This window comes from Lygodium microphyllum, chromosome 2 (genome assembly GCF_053477565.2).
Source record: "Lygodium microphyllum isolate KBCC chromosome 2, Lygodium_microphyllum_v1.1.10, whole genome shotgun sequence".
NCBI lineage: Eukaryota > Viridiplantae > Streptophyta > Polypodiopsida > Schizaeales > Lygodiaceae > Lygodium > Lygodium microphyllum.
In genome coordinates this window covers 181,195,064-181,211,492 of record NC_141136.1, presented here as the reverse complement: position 1 = coordinate 181,211,492, position 16,429 = coordinate 181,195,064, and the positions used below count along the sequence as shown (strand labels likewise).

The following is a 16,429-nucleotide window of genomic DNA, read 5'->3' as shown; positions in this document are numbered from 1 at the left end:
TGTAATGAGGGGTCTTAGGTGCATTACCATTGCCTAAAATAAAAAGCAATGCAACACTCCACTTCCCACTTTCCCTATGCTTGCCATTGCTGCTCCTACTGCTACTACTATTATGGGAAAGAGACTTTATTTGTCTTTTTTGTGAGTTTTTAAATGGGTTAGAAGGCTAAGAATGTGATATGGATCAACTTATACTATGGAATAATTTAATATATATTACAAAAAATATACAATAATAATATGATTTTAGGTTTATTTATTTGTAGACTCTCATGGTCTATTTGTTACATAATCATGATGTGTTATATGCAAACATTGTGTGTGACATTGGTCGCATTATGCTTGGTAGATAAATGGAAGGATACTTATGTTTTTTATGATGTGGCAAGTAGATTATTATAAAAATAATCTTTAAGTGAATCTATATAGTAAGCATAATGTATAATAACATATATTCATAGATATTGTGTATAATTAAAATTATTAGTTTATTTGTGAATTACAAATTGAAGCTTCTTTAGTGATAATTTTAAATGAATCATTGCTCTTTTCTATTACATTACTTGACTTGACATCTTTAATATAAATAATAATAGAATAATAAACTTAAAATATTCTTTTATTAAAATAAGCTTTCTTTATGAAATATTTTGTTATTTTCTTTATATGGTTCAAGCTTTCTTTGCAAAAACCAACATGATTACACGTAAAATAGGAGAATAGGATAAAAACTTGGTTTTGTTGTTCCTCCCTCATCTGGAATTCGGAGCTTTCGAAGTTGTGGGTAAAGTAGACATAGCTCTTATACTAAGATTTAATCAGTTTTGAATGGAACTTACCAGGACCATGACGGTGACTATTGAAGCCCCATTCATTTGATATAGGCACATAACATAGCATATCATGCTAAATTGTAGGGCAATCGGCATGTCACAAATTCAAAACTACTCAATTGAAGGTGAGAATAAAATTTCCTCACCAAGATTAGTTGTAATATATGTCATGCAAAACCTAGGACTTTGGAAATGCCACACAAATGCACTTTCTATAATGTGTTCACCAATTTTCATTGGCATGTCAATGTGTAGCTAGGAAAGGCACATGGCATAATATACTAGGCAAACTTGTAGAGCAATTGGCATGGCCTATGCTACATGCCCAATCAAGGGCAATCTGCAAGGTATCCTCATCTTTAGCAAGCTTAGCCATACAATAACTTTGACTAATAATTTCATTAGCCAAGAGGGGCAATGATCCACTCAAATCTAGTAGATATAGAGGAAAGGTGGTCAAGGAGTTGAAGAGTCTAGAGTGCCTACTAGTTGTAGTACTGGTCTTCAAATCTTCACAGGAAAAGCTCCAAGAATGTGTCCATCACAACTTGGGGGCACTTCAGTGTACCTGTGTTATTGATTAAGCACTTGCTAAGGTGGTTGTTATAGGTAGTAGTGTTATCCATTGTGGCTTCCTTGTCATTTGCATTCCTTAGAGAAGGTCCTCATCTCTCCCCAAAAAATGGGCATTATGGTGAAATTGAGCTTTGTAAGGATGAAGATGGTTGCATCCAGGACTACATCCACAATGTTTTTATAATGAAGCAGGGTGTTGCAATGTACCACAACTCCAACTTGAGAGGAGGGGTTTATGAGGTTATAGTCTAGAGAATACTCAATTGCTAGCCTTGTAGATGTCATAGGGTAAATGTTCATCATGAGAAAAGAGCTTGTTTGGAATGCTATATCCTGACTTCCCTTCTCCAAAAGGAATTGGATGAAGATTGATATTTTCCTTGCCCAAAAAGGTTTAGGATGTGCAGCTGTGGAGTGTCATGATCACTAGCTAGATTGCCAAAACCAAAGTCTTTGGAAGCATTTGGCACAATGCCAAGTTGATAGATGTTTTACTTTCTCATACGGCTAAAATCTACATCCCCCAGTCTAAGTTGGCTCAATAGATGGTTAATGCTTGGAAGAACCTCTCTCTCCTATTTCAATGGAAAGGGGCCTCTAGAGGCAAAGGAGATGCCTCATTGCTTCTTAACCTACAGCTTACCCCCTTATGCTTATGAGGATGGATCTACTCCCACGGCATGTAGCAACCCAAGTATTTATTTTCAATTACAAAAAAATGCTTGCATGACAATTGGGATGAAAACACAAAGCTGGCTTTGCCTTTGGCTTTGATTGTTGGATAATTTAGACTAAATGGTTAAGAGGATGATTGAGTGCACGTGATTCTCTCCAAGTTCAAGACAAAGTGGCCCACTTGTACTCTACATGAGCCTTTAACTTTCAAAACTACAGTTAATGCTGCTGGCAAACCCCAACAGACCTCTATCTATAGTAAAAGAGAGAGGTGATTGAAGAGAGCCTAATTCCAGATGGCACTTAAGGGTTGAGGAATCTTGGGAACAAACTTGAACCTAGGGGGACCTTCAAAGCATGGAGACGAAGGCAGAAGTAAGCATGGAGAGCCACACTCTCCTATAAAATCAAAATTTTCCTTTTGAGAGTTGTGGCTAGCAAATTGGTTACTAGAGATAGGATTACTAAGTTTGCACAAGTATCTCCACTTTGTGTACTATGTAGAAAGAAAGAAGAAACAACCAAGCACTTGTTTCAGGAGTGCAAGGAGGTGTAAGCTCTATGGTATATAATTAGGAGGAGTCTTGAAAAGTTCTATCTTCATCATACAATTGGTTGGAAACAGGTTCTATTAGGGGACTAGGGTAACCTCAATGAAGTTTTAGAAAAGCTTGGGGCATAATTCTATTGAGATGTTGAGCTCTATATGAGCTGGCATCTAGTATGTACCTTAGTAATATGGCATAATATTATTCACTAGTGTTAGGTGATTGACATGAGGATACACTAGTGATTCTACAATTAGACTATACCCATGTAGTCCATCCTTGGTTATGGCACATTGATTGTGCCACCTCTTGTTTTCTAGTAGATTCACACTTAATGAATGATCACGTGTACACACATGGTGGTATTTTCATATTTGTCTTTTATCACGTTGTAGACTTAGCTCTTTTGTGTGGAAAAAGAAGAAAAAAGAAGAAGAAGATTTCATCCCTATCTCTTTGTGCTCTCACGTCTCCATTGCCTTTGTATGTATGTGTGCTCTAGGATGCTTCACCTCTTTCCCCTCTTGTCTATTTACATGGTATGAAAGTCGTCCCACAGCTATGCAGAGCTTGATTGAAGGATGAGGTGAATGTGTTGGAGCACGAAAGCAAGCAATCAAGCAACAGGTAAGAAGTTCTTTCATCTTGCTCAATTTGCCTTAGGTTATAGCCATAGGAGGCACAACAAAATAGAGGAGGACAATCCTAAGGAAGGGGATTCAAAGAGGGCAAGTTGCAAATTCTAATAAGCAACTGAATTCTGGTGATAGTAGAGAGTGTGGGCATTGTGGTAAAAAAAGCCACATTTCTAAAAATTGCTTCAAAAAGAAGGCTGAAATTAGAAATGGAAAAGAGCAGCAAGGTAATTATGCACCCTGTAGTAACAGAAACAATTATGACAAAAGTGAAAAGTTGTTTGTTATGCAGTAGTTTATGAATATTATGACTACTGATGGTTCATTAAAGAATGATTTATGATATGTAGATTGAGGTGCCTCTAACCGCACGACTTCTCATGGAGAGTGTTTTAAAGAGATACACAGTTCAAAGTCTCTAGGCTATGTGGAAACAGGGGATGATATAGCTCACCCCATTACTCATATTGGAAATGTTCCTATGAGTATGCTGGATGGCAAAACTAAGTACTTAGTTGATGTATTGTATGTACTAGATATTATAAAAAACTTGGTTTTTGTTGGTCAGATGGTAGAATAGGGATTGCAAGTTCGGTTCACATATGATGGTTGTTATGTAGAATATCTAAAAAATGATTGCAGCTTGATTGCAAAAGGAAAACATACTGGCAGATTGTTTACTCTTGATGTAAGTCTACTTGAAATGGATGCTGCCATGTTTGCACAAGGTTCAAGTGTTGTGACTAATATTGAAATTTGGCATAAGAGATTTGGCCATGCAAATGTGTAGTGGTTGAAAGACATGCAATCAAAATAGGTTGTAGATGGCTGGCCCAAGTTTAGGGTTGATAGGATGCATAAAGTATGTGAAGCATATCAATTTGAAAAGTAAGCAAGACATGCATTTCCGCATAAAAAGTATGTATGCAAGAAGCTACTTGAATTGATACATTCTGATGTGTGGGGTCCTTCAAAGACTGCAACTTTGAGTGGTTGCAAGTATTATGTTTTTTTCATTGATGATCATACTCACAAAGTATGGGCTTACTCTATGCATAGGAAAAGTGAGGTGTTCACTCACTTTAAAAGATTTAAGGCATTGGTTGAGAAGGAGACAATGTTGCATATTAAATTCCTAAGGTCCAATAGAGGGGGAGAATATCTCTCTAATGAGTTTTTTTAAATTTTACAAAAAAATGGTACACAAAGGGTATATCTATGTAGATATACTCCACAACAAAGTGGAATTACGAAGCAAAAAAACAGGCAAATGGAGAGGTGGCTTGTGCGTTGATATCAGATAGAAACTTGCCTCATTACTATTGGTGTCACTAAATTGATTGCTTATTATGCATTCTCTATTTAGTAATTTTATGTCAATAAATTAATGACCCACTTTTCTTTAACTATTGATATGATCTAGCATGGCCATGAGACCATTTAGAGACCAATATTCCTAATGCATCACTTAATGGGATAATTAGAGCACTATGACAGGGATATATGGTACATGCAGTACAAGTTATGAAGGGGAAATGAAGTGTCTAACAAAGTGTAAGAGTGTACACAAGAACCAAGGAGTTACACATAAATGAAGATGGATTGAGTTCTAAGAAGAGGAAGTGCATTAGCAATGTGTATATGTATTTATGTGTGCATCTGGGGACACCTGAGAACGTTTACTTGTGTGTAATGAGCATTGCATTTATTTGGGATCATCCTCTCCCTTACAAGTCAAGATTTAATGTATTTTCTCTCTTAATGAATTAAGGAGAGAAGTAATTCTTTCACTAAGAAAGACGAGAGATGTGATTCTCTGGAAGTGAGGAGAGAAATGATTTTCCCTTTCTAAGGTCTAAGATGACACAAGCTTTTGTGTGGAAGTCAATCTTAAGATTGAGGCCCAAGGCAATCTAATGAACTCTCCTTATCTATGGCTCAAGGTGGTTGCATGGACCATAAGTTAAGAATAGAGTTTAAAAAGCTGCTTTTCTTAAAATAGACACGGTGAATCCATTTTTAAAATATCTCGCAATAGAAATCCAATCTTTAGAAACGGCCCGCTGTTGCGGTTACCATAAACAACGAGATTTACAACTTTTGTGTTGGACATTTTTCCATCCGAGCAATGCACAGAGAGATATATCCAAAATTGGTGATGCAGAGTAGGTCCTAGAACAACCATGTCTTGCATGAAGATAAACCTTTCGAAACTTGGCACTCAAGTCTCTCTCCAAGAAGAGAAGCTCTTGGAGCCTATAAAAGGGAGGCTCTCCTTGGGTGTGGAAGAGGAGAGAAAAGCATCACTTTGCATGCATGCAAGAGGAGGAGAGAAGCTACAAGTGCTGCGGAAGCTCTACTGAAATCAAGTTCCAAGAGGAGATCCCTACACAATATGTGTAGGAGAGAAGGTGCAAGTGCTACGGAAGCTCTACTGAAATCAAGCTCCAAGAGGAGATCCCTACACATATTGTGTAGGAGAGAAGGAGAGACTCAATAAGGATCAAAAGGTGCCAACTTCTAAGTTGTGCAAGTGTTAGCCGGTTGTGTACCATGCAAGGAACCGTGATCTTGTTCCCAATATCTACAAGTTAAGAACTGGTTTATGTGTAACGGAGGAGCTTGCTCCTTGTTAATAATATAACTCTACAAAGGAGGGGGGGACCGGCCCATCTTCCAGTCCCTAGTGTGTTATCAATCTGTCTATCTCTCTCTCTTTCTCTCTACATCTTTATTTTCTCTCATCTGTTCTCTCTCTGCGCCAGCATAATATTCACCATATATCTTTTAAGTATATAAGAAGGTCGAGTGTGTATCTCAGATCTTATAATAATTGGGCTAAAGTAGTTGCTACTACTGTATATATTATGAATAGGATATCCGCTACTATTGTACATGGTATGGCACATGAGGAGAAGTTTATGGGTAGAAAGCCTAATCTATCCCATCTGAAATTTGGATGTATTGCTTATGTGCATATTCTTGATGAGTTGCATAGTAAATTGGATCTTAAAGCAGAAAAATGTATATTTGTTGGATATTCTCTTGAGCAAAATAGATATAGATGTTATAATTTTATCACATGTGAGCTGAGAGTTAACATGGATGTTATTTTTTATGAATTGAGTAGCTAGTATAGTAATGTATATGATACATTTGGCATTGATGAGCATGAGAGTGTGGCTATGTAGAAAACAAGTTAGTAGTCATAGACATTGAGTGGATCACAAGAGTCTCCTAGTCATGGTTCTCTTGATAGATGTTGGAGTGGTAGATTGAGATCTCTAGTTACTCCACCAAGTACATTATAAATATCAAGAGAGTTGGGGACTCAGCTACGATGTCAGATGTATCATCATGTTTCTCTCATGTTGATGCTGATTCAGACGGTTTTGAACATAACTTGGATGAGGAGTTTGAGATTCCATATACTAAAACAACTGGTGTACAGAAGGCACAAGAGGATACTAAAGCATCTAGTAGTGATCCAAGTCTAAGAGGTCAAGTAGAGTGAGAAAGCCAATAGAAAGATTGATATATGATAGCTATGTAGCTCATCACTATGCATACATGGCTAAGGTTGTGTAAGATGTGGATCCCACTTGTTTTGTGGATGCGATGGGTGATGAGTATTGGGATCATACTTTGGATGAAGAAATAGTTGCACTTATGAGTAATGACACATGGGACTTAGTGCCCTTACTTGAAAGTAATAAATCTACTAGTTGCAAATGGGTTTACAAGGTTAGATGGATATATCGAGAGAGCTATAAGGAAGGGCTAGTTGCTAAAGGATATGCATAGACTCATAGTATTGATTATGAGAAGACCTTTGCCCCAATTGCTAAAATGGCCACTATAAGGGCTATCATAGCAATGCATGCATCAAAATGTTGGATCGTGCATCAAATGGATGTTAAGAATGCCTTCTTATTGCAAGGGAAGTTGCAAGAGGAAGTTTATGTGAAACAGTCAATTGGTTATGTGAATGAGAATAATCCAAATTATGTATGTTGACGTAAAGCCTTCTATGGGCTAAAGCAAGCTGCACCTAGGGCATGGCATGGCAGAATTACAGAATACCTTATCAGCATTGGATTTTGCAAAGCACAAGATGATCACTCACTCTATGTATGTGAGAGTAATGTAAGTAATGTGGTCATTACTATATATATAGATGATTTAATCATTGTGAATGGTACTAAGACAAAGATTGACAATATGAAGGGACTTCTCAAGGGTGAATTAAAATGAAGGATTTGGGATGTGATAGAGACAATATGCATTGGATATGTTGAAGACGTATAGTATGGCCGATTGCAAGTCTATTTCTATACCTTTGGATGTTAATGCTAAGCTTAGTGCACATGAGGGGGACTTGATTGAGGATGCCACTATGTATTGGAAGTTTATGGGTAGCCTTATCTATTTGACGACCACTAGGCCAGACCTAAACTGCGTAGTTGGTTTATGTAGCTGCTAGCGGAAGCCATATTTGGATGTAATGTGGCGCGTATTGCGCTATGTTAAGTCCACATTTGACTATGCCTTATTCTACGGTGCAAGTGTACCATTGGAGTTGCATGGTTACACAAATGTAGATTGGGTTGATAGTATTTCCCACATGAGTTCTACTAGTGGTTTTATGTTTTTCTTTGGCAGTGCTACTATTACTTGGAGTAGCAAGAAACAACAGATGATTGCCTCGTCTAGTACAGTGGTAGAGTATGGAGGTGCTACATTTATAGTATGTGAGGTAGCTTGGTTACGCAAGCTGCTTGGTGATTTGGGGATGTAGGTGGATAAGAAGGTTATTATCTATAATGAAAACCTAAGTAGCATTCAATTGGCTAGGAACCCAATGTATCATATGTGGACCAAGCACATAGAGGTCCATTACCATTTCATTCGAGAGTGGGTTATAGCAAGAGATATTAACTTGGTTTATGCTAGCACAGAGGATCAAGTTGTTGACATTTTTACCAAAGCTTCAATGCTTTAGGACTATGATTGGAGCTCATGAGCTCATGTTGAGCTTGAGGGGGAGTGTTGAGTTGTCGAGCTCTATATGAGTTGGCATCCAGTACATATGCCTTGGTGATGTGACACAATATTAGTTACTTATGTGTTAGGTGATCGACATGAGGATACTCTAATGATTCTATAGCTGGACTACACGCACGTAGTCCATCCTTGGTTATGGTACATTCATTGTGCCCACTTCTTCTTTCCTTGTGGGTTCACACTTAGTGATGACCGCATGTACATAGGTCGTGGTACTTTCATATTAGTCTTTTATCAAGTTGTAGACTTAGTTCTTTTGTGTGGAAGAAGAAAAAAGAAGAAGAAGAAGATTTCAACTCTATCTCTTTGTGTTCTCAAGACTCCATTGCTTTTGTGTGTGTGTGCTCTTGGGTGCTTCCTCTCTCCCTTCTTGTCTCTTTACAAATTCGTGGCATCACCTTGTATATATCATTTGGTGCGACAGGAATTGGTGTTTGGACATTTGAAGTCTCTTTTTGCTTGTGTGGCTTCTCTTTGCAATGTAATTTTTTGTGGAAGCTCGTTCTATGCTTAGGAATTCAGCTAAACAAGATGAAGCCTTTAAGACTATATTTTAGCTTTTTGCCCTAATTTAGTCGAGTCTGCCGTATTCGAGAGGTGATGTGTATATTTATATATTTTAAAAAAATCGTGTGCATGGTTGGAAAAAAGAAAGTTTTGAGCTGACCAAAGTAGAGTAGAGATTTTCTATTGATGGGAGGGAGCAAGAGAGGGGCAGCATTGGGGAGGCTAGTGAGGAACTCATTGACCATGATAGCGCTTGTGATGCTTGTGACTGACCCACTTTTCAATGGCAGTTGCGGAACATGTCCACGGAGAGTGTGAAGTCCCCGGACGATGCGAATGTCTTTAAGGAGCTGTCCGCCCTGATGTGAATCCGGCCTTCAGTGCGCCCGGACGGGGGGGTTCTTTTAATCGCGATTAACGAGAGGGTTCGGAATATTTGAGATTTTTTTAAGTCCGGACTCCGTTTTCATGACCCTTGCGTTTAAAGATTGTTTAGAATTTAATACGCAAACCCCGGAATTTTGAATGCAGGGAGGAATGAATGCAATCTATGGAATTGTGCTCTTGGAACTCACGCCCATGGCTGCTGCTGGTAGGGTTGCACACAGCGCCACAAGCACAGAGAGAGAGAGAGAGAGAGAGAGAGAGAGAGAGATGGGGCGGGGCTGGCGGGAGCAGTCCGGTCCCAGTACCGCCATGGTGGGAAATTACTTTCAAAATCGGGGGTCTCCCCGTTCCCAATCCTGTCTCCATCTCTCTCTCTCTCTCTCTCTCTCTCTTTCAGAGTCTCTGGCTTTGTCTTTCAGTAAGTCTGATTGGTTAATCTGTTTTCTTGCCTGTTCTGCCTCATCCGAATGGGCTGGTTTTGGTCCACGCTCATGCAGCTCCCTACCCTTGCAGGGTAGCATGCCTTTGCCCTTCCTTTACTCTCATGATGACTATTATCCGAACCCCATTTGATTGTCGATTGAAGTAGTGTTCATTGTCTAATGTCTAACGCTAACTCTGGGTCCGGATTTCTGTTTGTCATCACTGATCAGGCCGTCGCCATTGTTTGTTGAATGATTTGCTGTTCATATTTAATTTAGCCTTGTTCTGACTTCTCTCGTTAAAATATAACCTTGGCTGACCTGTTCTATCTTTCTGTGGTCTTCTGTCTGCAGGCCCCTGCTGATGCTTCTCTATCCTTTGTAAGTCTAAAAAGCTTTACTAATCTACAGGGGCTCTGGGGCACAAACCTGTGACTGACAGGCGGCGTGCTCTAATGGTAGCTAACTTAGATTGCTGATACTCTCTTCGTTTGCTCTCTCAGGTATGCATCAGTCCAGGCCATCGAAAGCGAGTCGAAAGAGGATGATCAACAGTGGCTCACATACTGGATCCTGTACTCTTCCTTGACCTTTGTCGAGATTCTGGCAGCCCCTGTTTTTGCATGGTACTGTGCCGGTTTGCTTCATTGTATGTTGCTGCTTATTTTACTGTCTGCAAGTGTTTCTCAAAGCGGATAACCATGTTGATAATCAAGTTTTGGAGAACTTAAAAGGGAAATGGACTTTCAGGCACACGGAAGTGTTTCCACTTGGTTTTATGTCCACGGGTCATATTTAAAAGGCAGTCTCTGACAGCTTTGCCATCGTCAAACAAGGTAACGGCTTACGGGCTTGCATGTCAGCAAGCTCACGTATTCGTAGCGGGTGCTTGTTTGAGGATCTATGGAGCACACATGACCAAGCGAGGGATGGTATGTCACCATCAGGTGTTGGGAACAGTGCATGGTGTGGGCAAGATGTTAGCTAAGGTCAGGTAGATTGAGAGGGAACATGATAGTGTAGACAAGAGGATTTTAGGCAAGGTCATACATGAGAGTAGCGTGAAATATAGATCCTGGTGAGTCAATCGGGGAAGGTTTGTTATGGATGGAAACTCAAGGGTGGCGTCTGGCCTGAATTATTCGGGCAGGGGCACGTCCATAATTGTTAAATTGGCTGTGATGATGTAGACTCTACAAGTCATGGATTTGTGTATTTTTTGAGGCGTGGCTGCTGCTAAGGTTCTCAGGCATCACTAATTCTGTTGGGCCGGTGTCTATGACTTGTGCTTATCAGGATACCTTTCTGGAACTTATTGAAACTGTCATGTGCATGCTGGCTAGTACTTCCCCCTTTTCGAGGAGCCCATCATGTGTATGAGTGGCTGATACGAGGGAAGCTCCTGAAGCAGGAAGCAGCATTCAAGAGGAGCTTGAGTGAGTCGCAAAGGAAATTCTTGGAGCTATTGAACCCGCAAGCTCGCGAGTCATTGGAGCAGTACATTCGGGAGCATGGAACCGGTGCTCTAGACAATGTCATTGCTCAGGTATAGTTTATTCGCTTCCATGTCCAAGAGCCAAGATCGAATGGCACTCTTATCAGCAATAGCTGAATGCTTATGAAAAGTCTGATTGTGTATTGCCATTAGAGTTAGTCAACTGCATGGTGTGATACCCCATTGGTTTATTGTGTTTCTAGGCCTCAGTAGCTCAGTATGTTAAATGGCTTATATTTGGGTTTTGAATGCAGGCAAACAAGGAGGCTTACAAGAACCCTTTTGCTTGAAGTTCTTTTGGGGCATGCCAGCTATACTTAAACTAAAGTCTGAGCTTTTGACTGAGGACAAGTGAGTTCTCAGAGACACTGTGAGTAGCCTTTTTGTCAGTATTCAGCTGTGCACATTGGGGTCTGCTGTAACTGCCTTTTTGTAGGCATCCACTTGTGCACATTGAAATCTGCTGTAATGGTTCTGGATGCTGAAGAGCTGTCCACAGTAACGGCTGAAACTGCTGGTAAAGCATGGAAGTACAAAACTTATCTACTTGGATGGTTGGAAACGATTGCAAGATTACTCAGTGCTTGGTGGTTTTCTGTTGTTCAACACTGTCATGAGTGCTGTTTCTTGGGGTATTTCTGTTGTGAATTTGAACGAGTCCTCGAGGAGGTCTCACTTGGCTTCCAAGTGTGCCAGCTTTGTTTTGCCAGTGTTTTGAGAACTGATTTGTTCGTTAAAGCCTTATCCACATGGAAAACTCAATGATCTACTTATAGCCCAAAAATGTACCTCATCTATTGAAGAGGGCAATATAGTGTTCAATTAATTTAAGTTTGGTAGATAAACTGCAATATGCCAACACATAATCTCAAAGGATATGCAATATGCCAACACTAATCCCGAGGGAAATGCTTGCTGAGATCCATTAGCTGATAATATGAGCAGACATAATAAACCGCCAAGCTGAACTGGATTAAGAATAAGGATCGACTTGCTCTAATGTCAAGGATCACTACCCCCAAGCAAGCTGCGGATTCTGATCCTTGGAGTGTGATGGGTATCTACAAGAGTTGTTGCTTCATCGTTGAAGGGAGGAGACTGGCCGTGTTGAAGGAAGTGAGAACAGTAAGAGAATGGTGGGCGTATGGATAAAATCCTGCAGTCCCATTCGAGACCAGTAGCTTTGTAGATCTGAAGTTGACATCCATTGACGTTATGTGGAAGAGTAGCCTAGAGACTAGTACAAAAGAAAGGCCATAATTATCGAAAAGTCCTACCACAGAATTTGTTGGTCTTGGTATTGAAAACCAAGACGGATTGGGTTATCTTGGATTTTCGGTGGTGCGTTAAAAATTGTAGACTTAGTCTTTATCTAGTGACAATCCATTGAGAGGGCTTGAAAATGGCTTTTGATTGGTAGTTGGGCGTTGCAAACTCAAAGGAGGCGAGGGTTTCCAAGGTTGAATGCAATGGCAAGGGGTTAAATTTGTGGCCATCTTATAGGTTATGGTGGTGAGTCCATAGAACGATTGACAATTTGTTGTCCCAATCCCTAAAGGGGGTTTAAGCTTGTGGCTTCGTACTTAGTAATGCGTACTTGTTGATAATTTGGTACAAAATTGTTTGTGAGATGTTAGGCCTAGAGGTGGTGGGGTAATTGACTTAGGCATCACATTTTTGCATCTATTATTTTGTACATGCTTGGACAATAGGCCATAGCATTGCCCCCACAACGCATTCTTAGGTGAGGCTCTTCTAATAAAGCAAGCACTTATGTGAGCTACTTCTTAGACACTAGCTCAGCTTGAAACTATGTCTCGGGAATTTTTGGTGATAGTCGTCTTTTAAAAATCTTAACATGGCACAATGGTGGAGGCCCAATATTTACATTGATCATAAGAGGATCAAACATAATCTAGCAATGATGTTGAGGGAGTGGAACAATTCTTTATGCAAGGTTTAGGACTCTTAAAATAGTCTTAACATGGCATGGATGTAGAGTTTCAATGTTTACGTTGATCATGAGAGATGATCAAACATAATCTAGCAATGGTGTCGAGGGAATTGAACAATTATTGGTGCAACTTCTAGGCTCGTAAAGGTCAGGAGAAGGATTCGAGGCTTTGTTGGGCTTGCTATAAAGAGGGAATAGTCAAGTAGTTGGAAATTGGAGAATGATGGGCTTTCTTTGGATAAAGGAGGATGAAATGATGAAGCTTGGTTGTTTTGCCAAGGAACTACACATTATGCCAACATTTGCAAGTGGAATGGTTGGAATTGCTAGTCTCACTCAAACGAATCATTCAACGCCACCAAGTTCGTCATTAATAGCACCTTGGAAATGGAGTTATATCAATTAATCTCTAAGAAATCCTTACTTAGGAATGGGACTACGACCAACAATCCTAAAAGTAACCAAATTTTAAGCAAATAATGTGATCGTTATCAATACACAAAGGGTCACCCTAAATTAGTCAAAATCAATGCTCCTTTGGTTATTGAATTAACAAATTAATTAATGAATCTATTGCAAACGTCTAAATATGTTTTTGCCTAGGATAACTCTAAGATGAGAGCAATTCACCCCAAGTTCTACCAATCCCAAAGCACTCGACACCAAATTTTACCAACAACAAATTTGCTTGAAGCTCCATGCCATCCCTACAAGGCAACGACACTATTACATGGATCCATACATGCACAAGCTAGTCAAGCAAGAATATGTATAATAAGCCAATACACTATGCCCATCAAATTACTCCATCTCATGCTCAACCTTTGCAAAGCATTTACAATCGTAGACTCTTGCTTCTTTGCGTCTAACCACTATTATTGTTGCCACTATTGCTACATAAGTAGTAATAACACCTACTTCATGTTTTCACTAGACTTTGTAGAAGAACCAAAACCCGTTGTATTGCCATAACCCTTTCCTTACATTCAAAATTCGATATTTTAGTCTACTTTAATCAAATGATATTTTGACTTATCAAAATACCAAATAAGAGAGAAAAAAGAAGTCCTTAAGCAAAGTCGCAAAGACCTTGACCATTCATATATGAAGGCAATCTAATAATGTAAATGGAACCCTTACATGCCATGTAGGCATGCATGTTTTTTAATGAAAATATATACCCCCCCCCCTTCCCTTCCTTCTCGAACCCACCTACCTACCTTTATTGTGGGCTTATTATAAGGTTATTATATAACCCTCAAACCCTAGAATGTTTGTGTGAATGTACCTTTTACTAGGGTTACCTTTCTCCGAATCCCTTTAGCTTCCCTCACTTTTGACGAAACTTTCCTTGCCCTCAAACTATGGTTGCTACAACTCCTCTCACTTGCTTACTAGTTATGATAACTATCTTTTTGTTTGCAATCATTCATTTATGCAATTTTAGCCTCACATAATTATCTTTGACATCAAGCTACTTGTCCACAAGCATGGATTCTTTGGTTTGTTGTCCATTATCTTGCTTGGTCCTAGCAACATGGTTTCCTTTTGATTTTGGGCATGACGAGTATCCTTTTTCTACACATCTTGCCTTTAATTTGGTTTACTGAGCAATCGATATTTAGTAGAATCATGGCTATTATTCATTATGACTTGAGGCATAATATTTTTTGGTTATTGCAATGGCTTGTAAACATTCCATTTCACCATTGCATTATTCCTTGTAGTGTTTAATCATTATTGTAATATGTGATGCCACTCAAGCTCTCGTTAGACTAAGTATACCCTTGTAAATTACAACTATTCATTGTGGCTTTTTGATTATTGTACTTGCTCGAAAGCAACACATTTTGCCATTGCAATATTAATTGCATGATTCAATCCTTATTGCAATATGTAATGCCACTCACTCTATCGTCTATTGAAGTATATTCATGTGACAGTAAGTTGCAGGTATGCTATGATGGTCATGGGTGCATGTTACTATTGCATGTATACCAAAGCGTATCAGCTCTAATTAACACATGATTGATGGTACTTTTTTTAGGATCATTATGTTTTGAATAATAATCTATCTTATGGTTTATCTCTCTTTGCAAGGATAAGAATTATATATGTATTGACATGGCTATTTCATTGTGCATGGAAAAGATGATTAAAAATGTATTTATTGCATTTTATTTTGTGATTTATTATTGTACCTATTTTTAAAAACATAATAAGACCATTCATTGTGGCTTTTTGATTATTGTATTTACTCGAAAGCATTATATTTTGCGGTTGCAATATTAATTGCATTATTCAATCCTTACTGCAATATGTGATGCCACTCACTCTATCGTCTATTGAAGTATATTCGTGTGACAGTAAATTGCAGGTATGCTATGATGGTCATGGGTGCATGTTATTACTGCATGTATACCAAAGCATATCAGCTCTAATTAACACATGATTTAATGGTATTTTTTTAAAGGATCATTACGTTTTGAATAATAATCTATCTTGTGGTTTATTTCTCTTTGCATGGATACGAAATATACATGCATTGACATGGTTATTTCATTGTGCATGAAAAAATGATAAAAAATGTATTTATTGCATTTTATTTTGTGATTTATTATTATACCTATTTTTAAAAACATAATAATACCATAATCTCTTATTGATTTGATTGTTGTTTTGGTGCCATGTACTCTTTTTTATTTTCATAAAAAAATCCATATATGCAAAAACTTGATTTTTAACATACTACATATCTCATGTAAATTACCATTCCATTCAACAAATTGCCTATCTAAAGGCTCACTTGTGCTATCTTTAAGGTTTGCTCTTTTATACTCCGCATTTCTCAAGCCATTGGATTTCAATGCTTGCTTAACTCCATGGACATGAACAAGGTAAACTTGTTTTTAAAAGGAGCGACTCGAATAGCAAGTGGGCATCTTTGATAACACTTACAACATAGGTTAGGATATGTAGTTCTTACTAATATTCTTTTCTATTTGGTTTTGCAAGTAAGAGTTGATGCCCCCTTTAAAGAAATTGCTTTATATATGCATACAACATTCATTTTTTGCCATGTTTAAATAAAATGAGACTTGTTGTCTTAAAATAGCTTTATTTTTTATATCTTTGGATCACTTAGGGAGCTTGGTGATGCGCGGCACAGCCACTAATAGCCATATTCATGCTCCTTTGCTCCACTACTTGCATCAATGTTTGAATATCCCTTTTCCTTGTTCCTCTTAGCTTGTATGAACACCCACTATGGTGAGAGAGAAAGAGAATAGAGAAAGACTAACAAATGATTTTTTTCATAGAATGCATCATTTT

The 16,429-nt window shown here is 38.6% G+C and overlaps 1 protein-coding gene across 1 annotated transcript; it reads left to right on the top strand.

Annotated features, from left to right (window-relative positions):
* The first annotated feature begins 9,453 nt into the window (after positions 1-9,453).
* LOC148040672 (HVA22-like protein e) lies at positions 9,454-11,993 on the top strand. The gene is made up of 5 exons (XM_087660971.1): positions 9,454-9,739; positions 10,002-10,028; positions 10,151-10,273; positions 10,944-11,193; positions 11,397-11,993. The coding sequence occupies exons 1-5, from the start codon at positions 9,693-9,695 to the stop codon at positions 11,430-11,432; spliced, it is 483 nt and encodes a 160-aa protein (XP_087517097.1). The 5' UTR covers positions 9,454-9,692; the 3' UTR covers positions 11,433-11,993.
* The last annotated feature ends 4,436 nt before the right edge of the window (positions 11,994-16,429 follow it).

Bases quoted from the DNA above. Each gene is read 5' to 3' on its own strand.
- LOC148040672 (XM_087660971.1), top strand. From the start codon at position 9,693: ATGGGCTGGTTTTGGTCCACGCTCATGCAGCTCCCTACCCTTGCAGG. The intron at 9,740-10,001 runs GTAGCATGCCTT...TTCTGTCTGCAG, and splicing joins CAGCTCCCTACCCTTGCAGG to GCCCCTGCTGATGCTTCTCT. The intron at 11,194-11,396 runs GTATAGTTTATT...TTTTGAATGCAG, and splicing joins TAGACAATGTCATTGCTCAG to GCAAACAAGGAGGCTTACAA.